The sequence below is a fragment of the Lynx rufus genome, unplaced genomic scaffold (genome assembly GCF_022079265.1).
Source record: "Lynx rufus isolate CCGP_SWC_20201006 ecotype Redwood Valley unplaced genomic scaffold, mLynRuf1.p SCAF_14, whole genome shotgun sequence".
NCBI classification, from domain to species: Eukaryota; Metazoa; Chordata; class Mammalia; order Carnivora; family Felidae; genus Lynx; species Lynx rufus.
In genome coordinates this window covers 39,222,854-39,240,751 of record NW_025814828.1, presented here as the reverse complement: position 1 = coordinate 39,240,751, position 17,898 = coordinate 39,222,854, and the positions used below count along the sequence as shown (strand labels likewise).

Below are 17,898 nucleotides of genomic sequence, written 5' to 3'. Positions count from 1 at the left end.
CAGCCTTCCCAATCTTTAAACCAACATTTTGAGCGCCCAGGCTGAAGAAGCAATACTAAACCCTATTTACTATGTTAACGGGGCATGTGCATACAGCTATTTTTCCAGTTAGAGCAATAAGCTGTCTAGGGATCAGTCCACATTCTCTTCCCCTAGTACCCTTACAATAACCAGCAGAGAAGAATTTGAGAGAATATGTGAAGTGGTCATAGAATACCGCAAAACTGTGTGGTAAAATCCATGCCATCTAAGCCTAACCAACCCAGTGGTTTTAAAGCTTTTCTTTCTCCCAACACACTCCCATCATTAACACCTCTACCCAAAAATAAGTAAACTGCACTAACTGAAAATAATGGAGGCTACAGTTGGGCTTCAAAGGGATCCATACACTCCCTGAAATCATATACAAAATGTATGCAGCTGCACTAACCCTAAAAGGGTTAATGACCCCCCAAGAAATAAAGTACTACTGTTTTAGCTCTACCACCAGTCACTCTAGAGTGAAAATAAAAATATTCTGCTGTGAAATAAGTTAACACACTAAGCCCTGTACTGTTTTCAACTAATCAAGAATGCAAGTTTACCTATTTTTGGGGCGCCTGGGTGGCGCAGTCGGTTAAGCGTCCGACTTCAGCCAGGTCACGATCTTGCGGTCCGGGAGTTCGAGCCCCGCGTCGGGCTCTGGGCTGATGGCTCAGAGCCTGGAGCCTGCTTCCGATTCTGTGTCTCCCTCTCTCTCTGCCCCTCCCCCGTTCATGCTCTGTCTCTCTGTCCCAAAAATAAAAATAAATGTTGAAAAAAAAAAAAGTTTACCTATTTTTCCTTTTCTATAATAAAAATGAGAATAAATCAAGAAAGTGAATGACTCCCACGAACACAAGATTATTAAGTAGTATAAACTATGGCTACTTCCACAAACATTCAGGGAGTGAATTAAGTTAGTAACCACAGAACCTGATAATCACACCAAGAAAACAAAACATGAAGCCAAAATTTGCCAATTATTCCAATTGACAGGTCACAGCATATAAAATTAAACAACTGCTATCTTAAGAAAACCCACGTGAGAGGCACCTGGGTAGTTCAGTGGGTTGAGTGCTGGACTCTTGTTTTCAGCTCAGGTCATGATCCCAAGGTTGTGGGATCGAGCCCCATGTCGGGCTCCAAGCTAAACGTAGACCCTGCTTAAGAGTCTCTCTCTCTCCTCTCTCCCTCTGCCCCTCTCCCCCACTCATACTCTAAAATTAAAAAAAAGAAAGAAAGGAAGAAAACATGTGAACATACTTCCAATTAAGATCTTCACATGCTGAAGAATTTCTATCCTCAGTATCAGGCATAAAAGGAGAACAGAACCTCAAAATCACTTAAAAGTAACCCAAATCAATCCCCTCACCGACATCTCCCTATTTGAATGAGAACTCCCAAACCCAAGACAATTCAATATAAGAACTATAAACATTTTCACACAGCAAACAGTAAAATTAAAGTATTTTCTAACAATTTATATACAGTATGATCTCATTTGTGTGGGGGAAAAAACACAACAGAATATGTGCTTGTTGTATATGTGTTGAAATATAAAGTTACCCAATAACTTCATATTATCAGTGGCTGCCTGATAATATGAACCAAATAACTGGGAGATGTGGGAGGGAGATTTTCTTTTCACTGTTAACACCCTTCATGTAACTTTCCAATTTTGTACTACACTTAAGTATACGTATTCAAAAACACTATTATGAAGTTATTTCAAAAGTCAAAGATAGGATCATGGCTGCAATTAGAATACTGGCAGTAAGGGGGCGCCTGGGCGGCTCAGTCCATTGAGTGCCCAACTCTTAATTTGGCTCAGGTCATGATCCCAAGGTCGCTAAATCTAGGTGCAGGTGGGGCTCATGCTGAGCATGGAACCTGCTTGGGATTCTCTCTCTCCCTCTCCCTCTGTCCCTCTGCTGCTCGCCCAGCTTGCACATACTCTAGCTCTCTTAAAAAAAAAGAAAAAAAAAAAAAAAAGAAGAAGAAGAATGGCAGGCAGTGAGAATGGAGAGAAACAGATTTGAAATTTAAGAAGTAGAAATGATAAGATAGGAGGACTATTAGGATTTTCTAGGCTAAGAAAAAGGAATCAAAGGTGCCTGGGTGGCTCAGTCGGTTAAGTGTCTGATTCCTGATCTTGGCTCAGGTCATGATCTCATGGTTCATGGGATCCAGCCACGAGTCCAACTCTGTACTGACAGTGCGGAGCATGCTTGGGATTCTCTCTCTGCCCTCCCCCTGCTCTATCAAATAAATAAACGTTAAAAAAAAAAAAGAGTCAAGAAACACTCCAAGGTTTCTAGCAAGGATAATGGTTAAGTGTCATTTATCATAATAAAAAACATCAAAGACAATGATAAATTCAGTTTGCATGTATACATATACATACATATATATACATATACACATATATATACATATATATACGCGCATATATATATATGTATATATTCAGTTTAAGGTAACGTCAAGATGCCCAAATAATCAAGTGGCAGTCAAGTTTACGTGCAAGTTGGAGGCAGAGTGAGTAAAGAAGATCTAGGAACAGTCTTCTTACAAAGGAGACTGAGATGTGGTCAGACACAGAAAGAAAGCCAAAGTAATGAGATGTTAGCATTCCTTTCCAGGGATCTCAAATCTGCCTCTATCTCCCCCCTCACTCCTAAAATACAGCCTTAGTTTAAACTTAAACTGTCTTTCCTAAGATGATACCATGTATCTTGCCCTGAGCACCTTCCATGCTAGGCCCAATGCCAGGTACTTTATGTAACTTTTTTTCCTAACACAAAATGCAACAACCTGCCAGAAATCTATTACCACTTCCATTTAACAGATGAGAAAGCTGAGCCTCTGAAAGATGAAATAATTTGTCCAAGCATCCCACATCTAGGTAAGTGGCAGAACCAGAATTCTATTCTAAAACCCATGTATTGCTATCTAACCATCAATACTTAACAACTAGGTTCCTTTCCCTTCCACTTTATCCTTCTGACTGCAGCAATATTTCCATAAAACCTACTTCTAGTTATGCCAATTCCCCCTGATTAGAAAGGTGAATTCAATGACCTCCCAAAACATCCTAGGGCTTATAGTGACGTGGGCCTTGACATGTTCAGTTACTTCCTCCTAATCCCACTTAGACACCCTCTACCCACACTAACTATGCACAATTCCTCAAACACCATTTAACTTCATACTTCCAACTCTCTGCCCTTTCCTTCCTCTTGCTAAACTTCTACTCATGTTTGATAACCAAGACCAAATTCCATCTTTATGCAGTTTCCCTCACCTACTTACTTCTCTAGTCAAAATCAACTGTTCCAAAATGCTGGGAATTGTGTGGATAGTTTATCCATAATCCAAAAATTTTAATGTTTTATTGGCTCCATCGTTTCACAGCTCATAGCACTTGGCATACACCTTGATTAGTATACTTACTACAACATATGATCACTCAGTCTGTCCATCTTTCTCCAAAGACTGCAGGGGCAGAGGCCAGGTCTTACTTGTTGCCCCAGGACTTGGCACAGTCCCTCACCACAGCAGGTCAGCAAACGTTTCATAATCAATCAAGCAAAACCAAAAGCTTTTCTAGTTCTCAGTCTGATACTTGAAATTCAAAACCCTAATTTAACTACTATATCTTAAAAACTTACTATCTTAAAAATAGTTTCCCCTAAATGCATAAATGATCCAGACTCAACTAAGATTCATAAAGTTCTTAGGCAAAATTATCTCTTTTGGCTTGTATTGTGTAATATTCTATTACAAAATGCTACCACGATATTAAAATATGTCACATATATTCAGCTAAATATCTTTCTACCAGCTTCCCAAGGAACTAATTCTTTTGCATGTTAAAAAATCAAGGCTCTCAAAATATTTGCTATTAAGAAGTTATTTTTATGTGTAATAAGGGCATTGTGATTATGTTTCAGAGACAAACTGATCTATCTATGGATTAAATGATGTGATTGATGCCCGAGATTTCCCTCAAAATAATGGGGGTGAGGGGTAAGATAGAGATGAAACAAGACTGGTCATGAGTTGAAAATAACTGAACTGGGGGCACCTGGGTGGCTCAGTCAGTTGAGTGTCTGACCCTTGATTTTGGCTCAGGTCATGATCTCGCAGTTCGTGAGTTCAAGCCCCATGTCAAGCTGTGCCCTGACAGTGCAGAGCTCGCTTGGGATTCTCTCTCTCTCTCTCTTTTTCTGCCCCTCTCGCACATACTCTCTCTCAAAATAAATAACCATTTAAAAAAGAAGAAAATAGCTCAACTGGGTAATGCTTGGTGATAGTTAGTCGGCTACTTTTCTGTGCTTCTGAAAATACTGGAGGGGTACTTAAGTGGTTCAGTCGGTTAAGCATCCCACTTCAGCTCAGGTCAAGATCTCACAGTTCGTGAGTTCGAGCCCCACATCGGGCTCTGTGATGACAGCTCAGAACCTGGAGCCTGCTTCAGATTCTGTGTCTCCCTCTCTCTGCTCCTCCCTCCGCTCACACTCTGTTTCTGTCTCAAAAATAAACATAAGAAAAAAAAAAAATATATATATATATATATTGGAAATTTTCCCTAACAAACTTTTTTTAAAAAAGAGAAGGATGTAATGAACATAATATAATAGATCCACAGTTTGAAAACAATCCTTTATCTAAAAGGGTTTCTTCCACTGTTCTAAATTAAAATGAATTAGATGACCTTACATAAATTTCTTAACTATAACAAAGTCCAATCTTCTTCCTGAGAATAAACTTAGCAGAAGCATCTTTTATTTATTCTAACACAGACAAAATACTACCACAGACCAAACTACCAAAAAGAAAAAAAAATACAGGGGCGCCTGGGTGGCGCAGTCGGTTAAGCGTCCGACTTCAGCCAGGTCACGATCTCGCGGTCCGGGAGTTCGAGCCCCGCGTCGGGCTCTGGGCTGATGGCTCAGAGCCTGGAGCATGTTTCCGATTCTGTGTCTCCCTCTCTCTCTGCCCCTCCCCCGTTCATGCTCTGTCTCTCTCTGTCCCAAAAAATAAATAAACGTTGAAAAAAAAAAAAAATTTAAAAAAAGAAAAAAAAATACAAAAACACGTTAAGAGAACAACAACAGTTTTAGCAATGTAGAAAAGTAGAAAAAAGAGTAAAAGAAGAAATGGATAAAAGAAAACAAAAGTTTGTAGGAGAAAGTGGCAAACAAATAGCCCATAATCTGGCTGAGAACCCTAAAACTATCTAAAGAAGGCATTACTCTCATGCTTTCAGGTTATAGTCCTTTTAATTTGGTCCTAAATGTCAATCTGGGCCAAAAGGGGCCCAAAAGTGAAATCATCAAAGAAACAGATGCTAAAGATCAAAATGAAGATTGCATGGTGACTTACCCCAAAGCCACCTAAAAGGCAAAGAAATAGGACCTAACAGGGCACATCTCTACTTCATTCATCCCTATCCCCACTTAAGGACCATCAAGCTCAGAAGTATCCCGACTTGACAAGGCCCTTACAGGTATCTCTACACACACGGCAGAATAAAACCCATTTTTAATCAACCAAAATATAACTCTAGTGTATTCACCATCAGGATGCTTACTGTATTATTTGTGAAGTAATACATGTCTAAAGAAAAAAAAAAAAAAAACACACACACACACAGCAGTACAGAAATCTATAAAGTGTAAAGTTTAAAATCTCCCCTCCTCCTCACCCTAGAGTCATTTGTACTCCAAGATGACCTTTCTTTAATTACTTACTATCCTTCCAAAACCTGGTCAGAGAACTTCTTAAATTGAGCCATGAAAACTCATTCAAGGATCCCAAGAACCCATACAAAGGTAAATATTACTATAAAATGAGATCAGAGAGAGCACAGAACACACAGCAGATTGTCCTTTCAACATCTGCTAAAAGCCAGAATGTGATTTTAAATGTTTTCCTAAACAAAATTACAAGATTCCTTGCTAATATCCAAGTCAAGAAACACCATCTCCGAAAAACACAATCAAGAAACAATCCTCATCCTGTTAATAAAAGCCATTCTACTGAGGCCCAATCTAGGGTAGAACTTTGAAACTCAATTTACAACTGCCCCAACAGTAAGCTAAGTGAAAAGGGGAGATCCAAGAAAGCACTGTTTTGCAGAAGTCATCAATGCCTGCCTACCTCCAGCACTACCCATCCAGAGAAAGAAGGCCCAGGTCATAAAAGTGCCCAGGCATGAGGAACTAGCAGATGGGGTCTTTTTTCCTTTTCTGGGGTCTGGTGTTCAAAGTGTATAATTTGTTGAAACGTACCTGAATACATGGAATAGACTATTTGTAAATTAGGCCAGACATCCTTTTTGCAGTGTCTCACAAATGTAAACATTTAACTCACAAGTGTAAAAATTTAATTAAGTAACTTAGTTTTAAATGTCTGACAAAATGTTACATAACAGAAAGTCTCATTAAATGTTTTGTTTTGTTTTTTAATGAAACACATCAGGAGATGATGGGTCTCAAATGCTTAGTTAACTTTAACCTAGGAACTATCAGTTAACCCTACTAATCTAAAATCCAAAAGCTGTTAACTTTTTAAATGCCCAAATCAAGAATACATAGTTCAAGAACAGTTCAATCTAAAAATGAGAGACATGAGGGGGACATGAGCCAGGACAGCACTCTGCAAAGGCAATGGTTCTCCTGCCTTTACTTCAGTAAGCCCTGGAATGCGTTAGGGAGCACAAAGGGTGTTAGACGTTAAGTTTTCACGTGAAATGAATGATGGTCGAGTTAATGTAGCTTGGCTAGAAATACTATAAAGGCAACTCCACCTTTGCACAAACAGGAGGGTCTAAGAATCCACAAACCCAGGATCCCAATACTCTACACACTGTACATGTAGTCTATGAGTCCCATTCAACCCCGTGTTCCACCGCTGACCAGGTAATTCTGGAATAATGCCTGCTGCTGCTGATAGATTGCTACATGTGCCTCCAATGCACCTTTCCAGCAAGGTCCTTGTTACACTACCTACAAAGACAAAGGGCTGGGACTTCACAAGCTTCCCAAACAGGTTCCTGTGACTGCTTTTGTGCCTGCTTGCTAATCGATGCTTCTATGAGTAGCAAAAAAAAAAAAAAAAAAAAAATTCCATTCTACTTGTTAAATGGACATTCAACATAACCTTTCAGGGCGCTTCACACTATTCTTCTGCCACTGATGTTCCTATGTTAGTCATCCTTATACTTATCTCATTCCTCTTAGCCTGAGTTTTCAATGCAGGCAAGGAATATCTGTTATCTTCATGTTCTCTGCACAGAAGACTTGCACTTAATGTAGAGTCCATGTTTGTTGCTCTAATGTACTGTTGACAGTATGCAAAACTGATACAATTGTATATAAAGCTTCAGTAGGAGTACATAAAACTATCAATTTCGCATTCATGAAACTCCATTAACTAGTCTACAAATAAATACATGGGGGGCCCTAAATAACCTAACCACCATTCCAATTCTTAGACAATCTGGTGGTGTTTCTTAACATAAACTAGCTCTCTGGATACCACATTTCAAAAATACTGTTAATGATGTACAGTGTTATCAGTCATTAACATCAGTTTCAAAGAGCTCAAAGCATCACAATGAGTTTCAAAGTAAAAAAAAAAAAAAAAAAAAGTCTGCAAAAAAAAAAATACTGGTACTAAAGAAATAAAAACTAAATGTTACATAATCAAGTCATAATAAGACATTTTACTCTGTAGCTAGCCACGCAGTGAACCTTCACTTTGGTTTAATGCCCATGCCTCATTACTCCACTTTACCACCTAAATCACAAAAACCCAACTCTCAGGCAGTTTTTCTTACCAACCTAAAATATCTAGAGGTGGCAGTCAAATGTTCCCTAGTCATTTCAATTTATAATTGATTCTACAGAAAGAGCTATCCAGTGAGAAAGAAGGCCAGAACTTAAAAAGTACCTGTTTATATATTCCTGCGGTTCTAATTTGTGCCCAGATATGCAAACATTTCTGTAATCTCTTACTATTATAGCTGTATTACTAGGGATGTAGCAAAATTTTAGGAAATGTGTAACAGCATGAGACTTTATCCAGGCAAACAATGACTATAATTATTTACAAGACAACTTTCCAAACTAGAAAACACTTTTTAAAAACACATCAAGTTAAAGACCTAATTTTCAAACACAAGGCATGACATTATTCTGTGGCTACTTTTGTAACACAAACACTAAACCTTCTTTAGCACTAGAAATGAACATATACCTTTAAGTGTCAGCAAACAAAACACAACATAGAATAATTCTAAACATCATCAATCTCTAAATATTATAGTATAAATAAACCATCTCTAGAACTGACCTAGTAAGTTTCCCCTACCATCTACATGCAAGCAGACCAAATTTAGGAAAATATACACTTTAATGGATTTTAAACTACTTCTATTTCCCAAAAAATGAAAACTGCTAACTATGTTAATACTAATGATCTCCTTGGAAAAATAGAACATACATTTCTTTTTCAACTTTTTTAATGTTTATTTTTGAGAGAGAGAGAGACAGTGTGTGAGAGTGGGAGAGGGGCAGAGAGAGAGGGGGGGACAGAGGATCCCAAGCAACTCTGCGCTGACAGCAGAGAGCCCCATGCAGGTCTCCAACACACCAACAGTGAGATCATGACTGGAGGCAAAGTCAGATGCTTAAGGGACTGAGCCACCCAGGTGCCCCGAGCATATTCTAAAGGGTAAACAACCCGTAACTCCTCGGTATTCCACATAATCTTTCTACTGATTAACAGAATTATAAAAAAAAAAGATGTTTCAATAAAGTATACTCAGGACAAACTTACAAATGATGTAAAGATACTTCAAAGTGAACAACTATGTACTTAAGCAGTTGTTCCCTGACGCAGATAAGATTCCCCAGCCCTTTAGCAATATATTACTATAAATATGCCTTATAGTACAATATTTATTCTTTCTGTATTTATGCTATATTATTACTATACATGATACTTTAACACAAATCCTTATCCAACTGAGAACAAGATGAACCCAAAAGATTTTCAAAAACGTACTAAAAACAAAATCACCACAGTTAATTTGTTAAAATGTTTCATTTCTAATTACTTTTCAGTAACTCCACTGTAATTAAAATGTAAGAATCTTGAATTATTATGTTACCAAAAGATTAATGGTCAGCATTAAAGAGCAAAGTGGTCAAGCTAATGCTGTATTTCAAGAACTCTGATTAAGCAACCACTTGCTATTAACAACCTTTTAAAGATATTTTAAAGATATTACTACAAAAATAATATACCATATTACTAATTTATTTTTTAATCCAAAAATCCCAAGTATTGTATATCAAATGGCAATCATACAAAAAATCCTTTTTTTTTTTTTCAACGTTTATTTATTTTTGGGACAGAGAGAGACAGAGCATGAACGGGGGAGGGGCAGAGAGAGAGGGAGACACAGAATCGGAAACATGCTCCAGGCTCTGAGCCATCAGCCCAGAGCCTGACGCAGGGCTCGAACTCCCGGACCTCGAGATCGTGACCTGGCTGAAGTCGGACGCTCAACCGACTGTGCCACCCAGGCGCCCCAAACAAAAATCCTTTTAAAGACACTAATACGAATGAGTCTTACAAAAACATTCAGAGACTAAGAAATCAGCAGTTTGGACAAAGTATCCTCACACCTGGAAAAGGAACATACAAGTTTAGTGGCAAGTAAGAGACACTTTTATTAAATGTTTAAAACTTACCAAAGCTTTTATGTCAAGAGTTATCTTTTTTTAAACCTACAAATTGGAATTTAAAAACTTGAAGCCCGATCCGATAATACATATAGGAATAAAAATTTTTGAAAACAGGTAGTAATAGCTAAGTTTGTCAGAAAGAAAAAAAAAGTTATACAAGCTGCAGACTAAATTTATGGGGGGGGGGCAGGAGGTGAGGAGGGGTGGCAGGACAAAAATAGCAGCTAAAAAGAGAACCCTGAGAGTTATTCAATTCCATTACCTGCCTTCAGGTCAGTAGCCTGAACCAACCCCAACAAAGAAAAGCCAACTCTTGTTTTTAAGACTTTTAGATAACATGAATTCTGAAACATAGCTCAACATTACACACACACACACACACACACACACACACACACACACACAGGACTGTTGTTCCCCAGGACTATTCAAAAGATGGGTGAAACTGAATTAATTCAATACTTCCGACAGCAGGACCCCAGCTCATTCATTCTTTTCAGAATTCAATTCAAACACGAGGTGAGAGGTTATATAATGTCAAGCTTTACATTATACATTTCGCTAGGATGTGCAGGCTCACAAGAACTGCATGAGGTTGCAAGCATACACTCTAGAATGTTTTATTGTAACGTTAAGACTAACAAGTCTTGCCCTAAATAGGTAGGACCTCACAAGCATGGAGTTACAAAGTAATAAAGAATTTTTTTTCAACTCAACGAAATACTTCGTAATTCAGATTATTTTTTTACAAAGCCTTAATTCTTCCCCAAAACATAGTGAAACTTCACAAGTTTCTCATGTATAGCATGTTACTGTATTCAAACATCAAGAAAGTAATGCACACTTTCACAAAAAAATGCTTGAAAACGCTGAGTTCTTTAAAATTTAAACACAATAGTGCATAATTACTGTAGAGTCCAATACTACAGTCTGAAATCCAATCCACTGTGAATCTACTAAACACCATCGTTCTGAGACACGAAATCATCAACTAGCATTTTACACATCATCCACACAAAACATCAGATTCCGTTTATATCTTCATTACCGTAAACCAAAAGCAATAGATTTGGCCAAACTTTTCCAAATGTGTTATCTTTGCAAACAATTTTACCAACCTCCAATTAGACTGGCAATAATCACTCCAAGATAAAATAATGCTCCATTTATTTAAATATTTAATCTTGTGGAAGGACAACTCTGACAGTAGTCAATTATTTTCAACAAAATATTTTAAATACTCAAAAAATTTTCAAGGCTTTAATTATTGATGCTTAAATCATTTCAGAGCTAGTCGCTATTCATTTTTCCAGGGATAATCTTAATGAAACCAATTAATACCTACACAGCCAAAGTTTAATTCAAGTTTTCTCTATCAGGCAAAGGCACCAGGCTTCCTGAAAAGGATTATTACTGTTTAGCTTTCTGGTCATTATCTGGGGTTGAAATCCCTTACACTTAGTTACTTTGAAACAAAAGCACAAGTCAATTGCAGATAAAGAATTAATGACTCCTAAACCAAACTACAGACAAAAAATGGAGGACAACTAGCTCAATTTTTTAAAAATCAACTTAAGAATAAAACGCTAGGCTTTGTCAAACTTCCTTCTCAAATGTAACAATAAGGCTAGGTGTCAAACTGAAAGCTACGGATTTCGGCTTGAAAAGAAAATGTCTAACGGATGCAACACCTATCGCACACACTCCCAAGTTTCACGGTGCCCATTAAGGAAGCACACAAATATCACTTCGATCATATTTTGCTCCGGAGGGACCAACTGATGCGGACAGATCGAGACTCCACAGCCTTTGTTCAACAGCTTACGGTTGGGCAACTAAATGTGCTACAGGTTGATAAGCATTTACCAGGCTTACGAATGCTGCTTCCAAGCCTGAGAAAGGTACAAGAATTCTGCATGCAAATCATCTCGGACAATTTTTATTGAACACCATCGAGCTGCACACTCCGAAGGAGAGGCCTATTCATCGCTACTATTTATTTCCATGTTTACCTCTCCTCCCTCCCCCCCAACTCCCCCCCCCCTTCACTTTCTCCTCCCACCCTGTCCCGCCATCTTGGGCCGATAGGAGCAGCCATTACTTAACTAAATGACAGTGCTAACAACTTTCCACACAAATAAACAGAGGCTGCACCCCGAATCCCCCCTGGCCTCCCCGGTCAGGCACACAGGAAACGGGACTCCAAGAAGAAAGCACATTCGCAAATAACTGCGGGGTGTGGGGGCAGAACGCCCCAAAAAAGTAAACAAGTCACCTAACTTCAGGTAGAACAGAGAGACCCATCGGGATGCATGTCAACAGCCCAATGCAAACTCTTCGCCGCCCTAAACTACGTGCAACTTCCCCCTTCTGGGAGCAGGGACGCAGGAGAGCCCAAAACGTTTGGTGCACAGTAGACGTTACGAACAGCCTGCCTGGAGGGAAAGAATGAAACCCACGGGAGGCAAGGAAGTCGGAAATTGGGGGGGGGGGGACATCTGCACACATTTACGCTGCCCTGACGCTACACCGGCACCCCGGGGGCTCATCGGGCTACCTCCAAAGAGCCGCAAAATGAGAGGCGCTTTCGTGCACCCAGTGGAGCTCGGCCCCAAAGCGCTGCTGCCCCGGTTCCTCCGGCTACGAGAGGAGAGGGCGATTTCGCAAGGGTGCGAGCGAGGTATCCGGGGGTTGGGGGGGTGGGGAGTGGGGGGTGGGAGGGAGGGAGAGCAAAAGCAGGAAATAGTTTTCCGGAAGCCCCTCGGCCATCGTTGGCGGCCACAATGAACGCCGGCCGGGCGGCGGGGCCCGGGGCGATCGGGGCGCCGGCCGGGAAAGACGGTGTCCGCGCTCCGGCCCGCGGCTGCCTTACCTTGCCCAGTAGGGCCTTCGTCCTGGCGCCATCTTCATGAAACCTCACGAACCCGAAAAGGCGGCTGCGGGGAGAGACACACGCGGCGCGTTAGGGCTCCGGGAACGCCACCGACCCACCCCTGCCCGCGCCCGAGGCCCCGGCGGCGGCTCCGGCGCGGAGAGCGCCGAGCGCCGAGCCGAGGTGCCCGCCCCGCCGCCGCCAGAGGCGAGCGGCGCTCGGGCCTCCCCGGAGAGCGGCGCCAGCCCGTCCGGAGCCGACCGGGCGGGTGACGGCGGCCCGTACCTGTCCAGTCCGCCGAGCGCCTCCCTCTCCTCGGCTGTCAGGCTGGGGGACGCCTCCTCGCTCTCGCCGCTCGCTTTTCCCGCCGCCATTTTCTTTTCCTCATCACCGAAAGCGGCGGCGGCAGCGGCGGCGGTAGCGAGCGACACTCCGCAGGATTTCATGGAAACGCAGCGAATTCACAACTCCAACGCCGACACCCCCCCCCGGGCCGGGGCCCGCAACGACGCCCCCAATCTCCGCGCGGGACCGGCACACCAACTTTATCGCCGCCTCCTCCTCCGCCGCGGGCGGCAGCGACGAAAAATCCCAACGCGGCGGCGGCGAAGGCGGCGGCGGCAGGGGCTGCGGAGCCCCCGGGTCGGCAGCGGCGGCGGCTCGGCTGTAGGGTCACATCGCGGGGGCGGGCGGGGGGCAGCCACAGGCGGGGACGGCGGGAACGGCCGGAGCGCGCGGGGCTGGGGGACAGGGGGGGGATTCGTTGGAGACACAAACTTCCCCGGCACCAGCACAAAGTTGTTGTAATTGTGTCACACAGCGAACCCCACGCCGCCGCCGTGACCCCCCCTCCGCGCCCGGCCGGCGCCACCAATCGGCGCCGCCCGCTCGCCTCACGTGACCTTTGTTGACTCACGTCAGCCGTGGCTCCACTCAACTTGCTAGCTGCCGAGCCCCGCCCACCGAGGCCGCCACCGTCGGGGAGCGGGACGCAGGCCAATTCTGGCCGGTGGTTGGCTGCTGCGCCCGTCTGTCGGGGGGGAAGGGTTGTCACCGAGAGGCAGCAAGCGGTTAGGTTGTGCTCGTTAAATACACTGGGGCAGAGAATGGAGGGTCCGGGCCGTGTCACCTCGGGAGCCGCGGCGGGCTCGGGAGGGGGAGGGGAGCGGTAAGGAAGGGCGAGGTCCGGCACCGCCCGCGGCGGGCGTGAGCAGTGAGTGAGGGCGCCATGGTCGGCCTCTGCCTGCCGGAGAGCTGGGTGGTGGGCCCAGACCCACGGCCCGGGCAGTCCCGCGCTCCGGGGGGTCTCGGGGCCTCGCCGGGCCTGGTAAGGGTCGCGGCGCACGGCCCCTGACCTCCGCCCTCCGAAGAAGGCGCACACTTTTGGCACCGCTGGAAATAATGGCCTCCGCGAGGAGCGCGCTCCGGGAGCGGCTGCTGGCCCAAGCCGGGCGGCACGGGCGCCGCCCAAGGCCGGGCCTGCGCTCCGGGCCCCCGATCCCCTTGCTCGCGCCGAAAGTGAACGGGGAAAAGCCTCCTGACCCCCGGCCGGAGGGAAGGAAGAGTCGCCCACGGGGTCTGGCTCGCCGATCACGGCTCCCCACCGCCCAAGGTCTGTTGGCGGCACTTTGGGGCCAAGTTTTCATGCTACCCGCGTTTTGTCGGTAGTTCACTATAGTATCGTAAGAAAAACAATGACAGGTGTTGAGCTGGACCTCCAGAATGTTGGTTTCTTGTGGCTGTGATCTCGGGGTGGGGGGGTGGGGTCCTTCGTGGAAGAGTTGGGGCTGCTTGTGGACAGGCCTAAGAGAAGACATAGTTAAGATCCTCAACACAGCTTGCAGCCCAGAAAAGCCTTTTCTACCCCCACACAACATGCCTTAGACAACAATAACACTTTCTTGTTCTGGCCGTGTCTTAGATGCAAATCAAAGTCACTAGTCTAGTTTTCAATCCCAGGTGTAATTGGGAGAAAAAGAAAACATGCCTTCGGTCCATTGCTCTTTCCAAAAGACAGGTCTCGTATAATAGATCCGTTACAGGGCACACCTCCAGTCTTCAGAGATTGGGAAGTATTAATTAATCGACTTACGAAGACAAGATTTCCTTTATTAACATGGATTCTTGTAGATTTTTCATAACCAATAGACAAGATAGATTTAACTTGGATTTCAAAATATAAGGAAGACAATTCCGCGCTGACTCAGTAATCCTAGCAGTATTCAGCGAGAAGCTATAGAAATCCCAACTGATTTTGCACACAGACACGGTTTTAAATTGTTCCCCTGAGACCAGTAACTAGACTAACAAACTGTGGTTTCATATAGATTATATTTCATGTTTAATTACTTTCTCTGCAACACCTCTTCCATTCTTCACGGTGTTCCGTTTTATTTGAACGAATATAGAGAGCTGAATGTTTTCTACAGCTAAATTAACGTGCATTGTTAACTTTGTCACAAACACAACCTTCCAGTCCTGGGAGATTTTGACACCACGATCTTCTCCCCACACACACTTAGACTTGCACGGGCAGAGAGAAAATTCAGCCAGCATTTGGCCATATTCCTGGAGTTGGCCATTCTTGACTGAGGCGCTTAAGAATTATAAGGCTACCCACCCCAAACCGCTCAAAACCGTTCCCACCACATAATCGTTAGGAGATAATAGCAGCAGAATTGCACCCAGTGGATGCAGTGGGGTGGTGTTGGAGTCAGGAGGTCCCGGATTTGAATCCTTACTGCGCAGGCTGTGTGACCTTGGGAAACTTCCTTCTCCTCTAAGCCAGAACTATATGTCTAATCCAACTACAGATATCCATCCTCCATTATGATGCACGAGACCATTTTTATACAGTAACATCAATCTCCATACACTATGTAATTTTTTTAGAACTGGAGCGGTTTATAATTTGTCAAATAAATGTATACACAATAGGTAGGTATGAAGCCTCCAAGGTTTCGGTCCTCACTGGAGAGAGAAATGGTAAAGTGAGATAAATGACTTTGTAATTATTTCTCTGCAAAGTGAATCCGAAAACCCATCTGGAAGGCAGAGCCGTTGAGCCAGAGGAGCATGAACTGTGAAACCGTACAGACCTAGGTTTGAATCCTAACCCTACCACTTGCTAGCTGGCTGACCTTACACAAGTTAGTCTCGTTTGAGCTTCAGTGCTCTCCTCTGGGGGGGGGGGGGGGGGGATCGATCCCCTTTACAACATTATTTTCAATATGAATTTCCATGAGGTAGGTAGTGTGCCAGATACATAATATCCACTCAAAGACCTCAAAAAAAAAAAAAAGTTGGAACTTCTAAGATCCTTTGTGGCTTTCACATTATGGGTTCTAAATGTACCGGTCACCGCTCTACCAATCACTGCCTCCTTATCACTCCCCAGCCTCCCCATAAACCCAACACATAGTTTTAATCCACTTTTTACTTAAGGCATATAATCCCAACATCGCTACCTCGCTTCTTTATTCCAGAATTCAACCTCATATCGCTTATTACTGACTCTTATTTCATAACTGTAACAGAATACACCGGGAGCTGGAGGAAATAATGTGAGTTTACCCAGGTGATATGACTAATATATGCATAAATAAATCAACATTTGAAAATTCTATAAGTTTGTGTCATGCTGAGTCCGATTATGGGTTAATTAGTGCACAATCTGTAGTTAATACCTCTGTGAATACCATCAATTTATATCAGAGAAGAAGCCCTTTCAATTATAGGAAGGTAAATTTAATTCATTTTTGAACAACTGAATACTTAACCCGAAGCATTTAGGAACATGTAGTTTATTTATAATGTTAATGTCACATAACCCGTACAGATAGAAAGTCACACAACAGAGTCCTGATTTATCTAGTCTTATAATTAGAACCATGCTTTTTTTATATCAAAAAAAAATGTATTTACCAGCTCTTCCCACACTCACCAGTGTCATAAAGATTACCCAACTGATATCCAAACACATTGATGACAAAAGTAAATAAGAGTAAGGGTTGAGGGGAGATAGAAGGCCAAATACAGACAGACTTTCAGTCATTACAAAAGCTTCAGTTGTCAGGGCACCTGGGTGGCTCAGTTGGTTAAGCACCCGACTCCTGGTTTCGGATCCAGTCATGATCTCGCAGCGGGTGAGTTCGAGCCCCAGGTGGGGCTCTGTGCTGACCGTGCAGCGCCTACTCAGGATTCCTCTCTCCCTCTCTCTCTGCCCCTCCCCTGCCGGCACTCTTGCTCTCCCTCAAAATAAATAAACGTTTTTAAAAATTTGTTTAAAAACCAGTTGTCAAAATCGTTTTGAGGCTTCTAAATGAAGTCGAGACCACCCACACCCACCAGGAACCTAGACTTCTACCCTCACCAGGCTGTAATGAGGCACCTCAAATCCCTACCACCACCCCAATCCAGCAGAAAGGAAGAATCCCTACCCCTCCCTGCTGGGTTGGTGTGACAGGAAGCCTACTGCCCAGTGGGGACGGCACCCACCCTCGTGGTGTCAGCGGAAGCAACGTGGGGGGCACTAATGAGGCACTCCCATACCTCCCAGCCAAGGTGGTATCAGTGGGGGCCCAATGGGGGTGTCAGAACTCCCATTCATATCTAGAAGTAACAAGATCTTCCCCCTCCACCAGTCAGCCAAGGCTGAGCGGGGAACCCGGACTTCTTTCACCCCTACCTGATAGTAATAAGACAGTGCTTTCCCTTACCCCACCAGAGTGATGGCAGAAGAGGCCTGCTAAAACAGAAGATTTGGATAAGATCCAGAGCCGCCTAATCCCCAAGATGTCCAAGTTTCAATCAAAAATCCATACCAGGGCGCCTGGGTGGCTCAGTCGGTTAAGTGTCCGACTTCCGCTCAGGTCATGATCTCGAGCTCTGCATTGGGCTCTGTGCTGACAGCTCGGAGCCTGGAGCCTGCTTCGGATTCTGTGTCTCCCTCTCTCTCTGCCCCTCCCTGCTTGTGCTCTGTCTCTCTCTCAAAAATAAATAAAATTAAAAAAAAAAATCCTTCATACCGAGAACCGGGATCATTGGAGCTTAGTTAGAAAATACAGTCAACAGATGTGAACGCTGAGGTGAATCAGATGTTCCAATTATCTGACAAGGGTTTTAATTTTTTTTTAATAGTTCTTTTTGAGAGAGAGAGGGCACACAAGCACGTGAGCACAAGTAGGGGAGGGGCAGAGAGAGAGGGAGACAGAGAACCCCAAGCAGGCTCCACACTGTCAGTGC

General features: G+C 43.5%; 1 protein-coding gene across 10 annotated transcripts in view; it reads right to left on the bottom strand.

Annotated features, from left to right (window-relative positions):
- KDM6A (lysine demethylase 6A) overlaps positions 1 to 13,437 on the bottom strand; it is a 207,142-nt gene extending 193,705 nt beyond the window's left edge. For all 10 annotated transcript variants that reach the window (XR_006961456.1, XM_047076109.1, XM_047076106.1 and 7 more), the window contains exons 1-2: positions 12,940 to 13,437; positions 12,655 to 12,718 (exon numbers count right to left, since the gene is read on the bottom strand). Coding sequence is in view for 9 of the 10 variants with exons in the window: in XM_047076109.1 (XP_046932065.1) it covers positions 12,655 to 12,718; positions 12,940 to 13,100 (225 nt within the window). In the remaining variant the exon portion in view is untranslated. The remainder of the gene's footprint in view (positions 1 to 12,654; positions 12,719 to 12,939) is intronic.
- Positions 13,438 to 17,898: the final 4,461 nt, after the last annotated feature.